The sequence below is a fragment of the Nestor notabilis genome, unplaced genomic scaffold, assembly GCF_000696875.1.
Source record: "Nestor notabilis isolate BGI_N333 unplaced genomic scaffold, ASM69687v1 scaffold19889, whole genome shotgun sequence".
Taxonomy (NCBI): domain Eukaryota; kingdom Metazoa; phylum Chordata; class Aves; order Psittaciformes; family Psittacidae; genus Nestor; species Nestor notabilis.
Window position 1 is genome coordinate 2,084 of NW_009945644.1, and position 2,471 is coordinate 4,554.

Below are 2,471 nucleotides of genomic sequence, written 5' to 3' on the forward strand. Positions count from 1 at the left end.
AGCTGGAGACCTGGCTGGAGAGCTCGCTGGCGCGGTCCCGGAGCTGCTGGATGGACGAGTAGAGGTTCTCCTCGTCTTCCTCCTGCTCCAGCACAAGGGTATGAGGCTGGTGGGCACCCCAGGGTGCTGCTTCCCCCTGTTCCAGATGGGGAAACTGAGGCAGGGGGTTCCCCAAGCTGCCCGGGCCACTTGCCTTGGCGTTGATGATCTCGATGTGGATGAGGAGGGCAGCGAGCTCCAGGTCCTCGGTGTAGCTGTTCTTCAATGGCACTGACCTGTAACCTGGGCACAGCACAGTGACACGAGCTCAGCACCATAGAATCATAGCATCAACTGGGTTCGAAAAGACCTTTAAGATCATCCAGTCCAACCATTGCCCAGCACCGCCAAGGCCACCACTAAAGCATATCACTGAGGGCCTCGTCTACACGGTGCGTGAGCACTTCCAGGGATGGTGAATCCACCACTTTCCTGGGAAGCCCGTTCCAATACCTCACCATGGCCAGAGCCCTGAGGAGATGATGATTGCAGGGAGGTTGGAATAGGTGACCTTCGAAGGTTCCTTCCAACCCTACATATTCTATGATTCTATGAGTCTATGATGATCATAGAATCATGGAATGGTTTGGGCTGGAAAGGACCTTAAGATCACCCAATTCCAACCCCTGCCACGGGCAGGGACACCTCACACTAGACCATGCCACCCAAGGCTCTGTCCAACCTGGCCTTGAACACTGCCAGGGATGGGGCAGCCACAGCTTCTCTGGGCACCCTGTGCCAGCGCCTCAGCACCCTCACAGGGAAGAGCTTCTTCTTTATCTCCAACCTGAACTTCCCCTGGTTCAGTTTGAACCCATCACCCTTGTCCTATCAAATGACGATGATGATGGTGGTGGTGGTGTGGATGGAAGAACCATACCTGTTTTGAGGCCCTTGACGGGGAAGGTGGCTTGTGCCAAGAAGTTGGGGTCACTGAACATGTCCTCCTCATACACCACGAAGCGGAGGAAGGCGAACTCGGGGTTGTTGATGTCGAAGACAAACTGCTTGAAGAGCCAGACGGGGTTGAAGCCATTGTCAGCTGGAGGGTGAGGAGACAGTGGGGATGGTCAGAATGGGACCAGACCCATGGACATCACCAGCACGGCACCAGCACTGTAGTGGGAGTCGCCTGTCCTCTTCACTCCTCCATGAAACCACACCATCACCCACAAGGTGATGTCCAAGAGGACCCCAGTGACCATGGTTGGGGTTGTCCCAGCATCCTGGGGCGCTGGGGCTGGGTGGGAACATCACCCACATGGACCCTCACCTACAACATCCGTCTTGTTCTTGCTGTTGTCGTACTCGGAGCCGCAGACCTCCACCTCCACGAAGGGACACACAATGCTCCTCCCGTTCTTGGGAAGGTGCCGGGCACCAAGGATCTGTGGGAGGAAGAGGAGGATGAGATCCAGCCATGCTGGGTGAGGAAGGGCTCCTCAAGCCAGCCCCATGGCTTAGTAGGTTTGGGCTTGCCAAGAGCTTCGTGGCCATAGTTGGCCACACTACAACTTATTTGTGATTGAGGTTGGAGTTTAGGTGTGTCCATGAAATTACCCAAGAAACTTCTGCTGGATTCATGCCATGGTCAAGACTCAGGTGCCTACAAACCAACCCAAAATTACCCAAGGGCTGAATAAGGTGCTTCTGGGCTTGTTTTATCTACTTGACCCACCACACTTTTGCTCAGGTTAGGCTCAGCTCTGCAATTTTGGGGTTGTATCATGGGAAAGATGATGCTGAATGAGGAGAATTACTAAGAAACCCAAGAGATCATGGGGTGACAAACTCCACGGAGGAAAAATGTGACTGAAACATGTGAAAACCACCCCCAGTTGACCCAAAAATGAGGAATAAGTGAGTCCCCATCTCAATGGTGACCACAAGTGTCCTCACCCACTCACCTGCAGCTGCACCGTGATGGGCTCCACGATCTTCAGGCTGTTCTTGTCAAAGGGGTCAAAAGTCTCATCCCTCATGATGTCGGGCTGCAGAACATAGCCACTGCGACCACTGAGCATGAAGAGCGCCTGGTTCAGCTGCATCGGCTTGTCTGTGGCCAAGGGGACAGAGCAGAACTGAGCCTGGGGCTCCTTGGGCAGAAGGTCCTGCCCTGGCGAACCCACTGCTAAGAGCCCCCAGCCCTGACTGGAGAAGAGATGCATAAAGCACCCAAGAATTACATGGACGTGTCCCCATCAGCATGAGGACAAACCACCTGCACAACAGGACCCAGGGCAGAGCCATTGGGGGTGGAGATTTTGGGGTGACCTGCAGGGATGAAAGCCAACCACATACTGGGCTGTAGGGATTTAAAGCCAACTGTATACTGGGCTGCAGGGTGAGGGAGGGGATCCTGCCCCTCTGCTCTGCTCTGGGGAGACTCTCCCCTGAAGCACTGGGTGCAGGTCTCGGGGCCCCAGGATCAG

At 55.0% G+C, this 2,471-nt stretch overlaps 1 protein-coding gene across 1 annotated transcript in view; it reads right to left on the reverse strand.

Annotated features, from left to right (window-relative positions):
- The window catches only part of LOC104412289 (1-phosphatidylinositol 4,5-bisphosphate phosphodiesterase gamma-1-like), a gene marked incomplete at its 5' end in the record, with an annotated part of 19,631 nt that overhangs the window by 254 nt on the left and 16,906 nt on the right, over nucleotides 1-2,471 (reverse strand). The window contains 5 exon segments of the mRNA XM_010022956.1: nucleotides 1-82; nucleotides 194-282; nucleotides 920-1,081; nucleotides 1,313-1,427; nucleotides 1,947-2,095. Coding sequence (XP_010021258.1) covers nucleotides 1-82; nucleotides 194-282; nucleotides 920-1,081; nucleotides 1,313-1,427; nucleotides 1,947-2,095 — 597 coding nt within the window.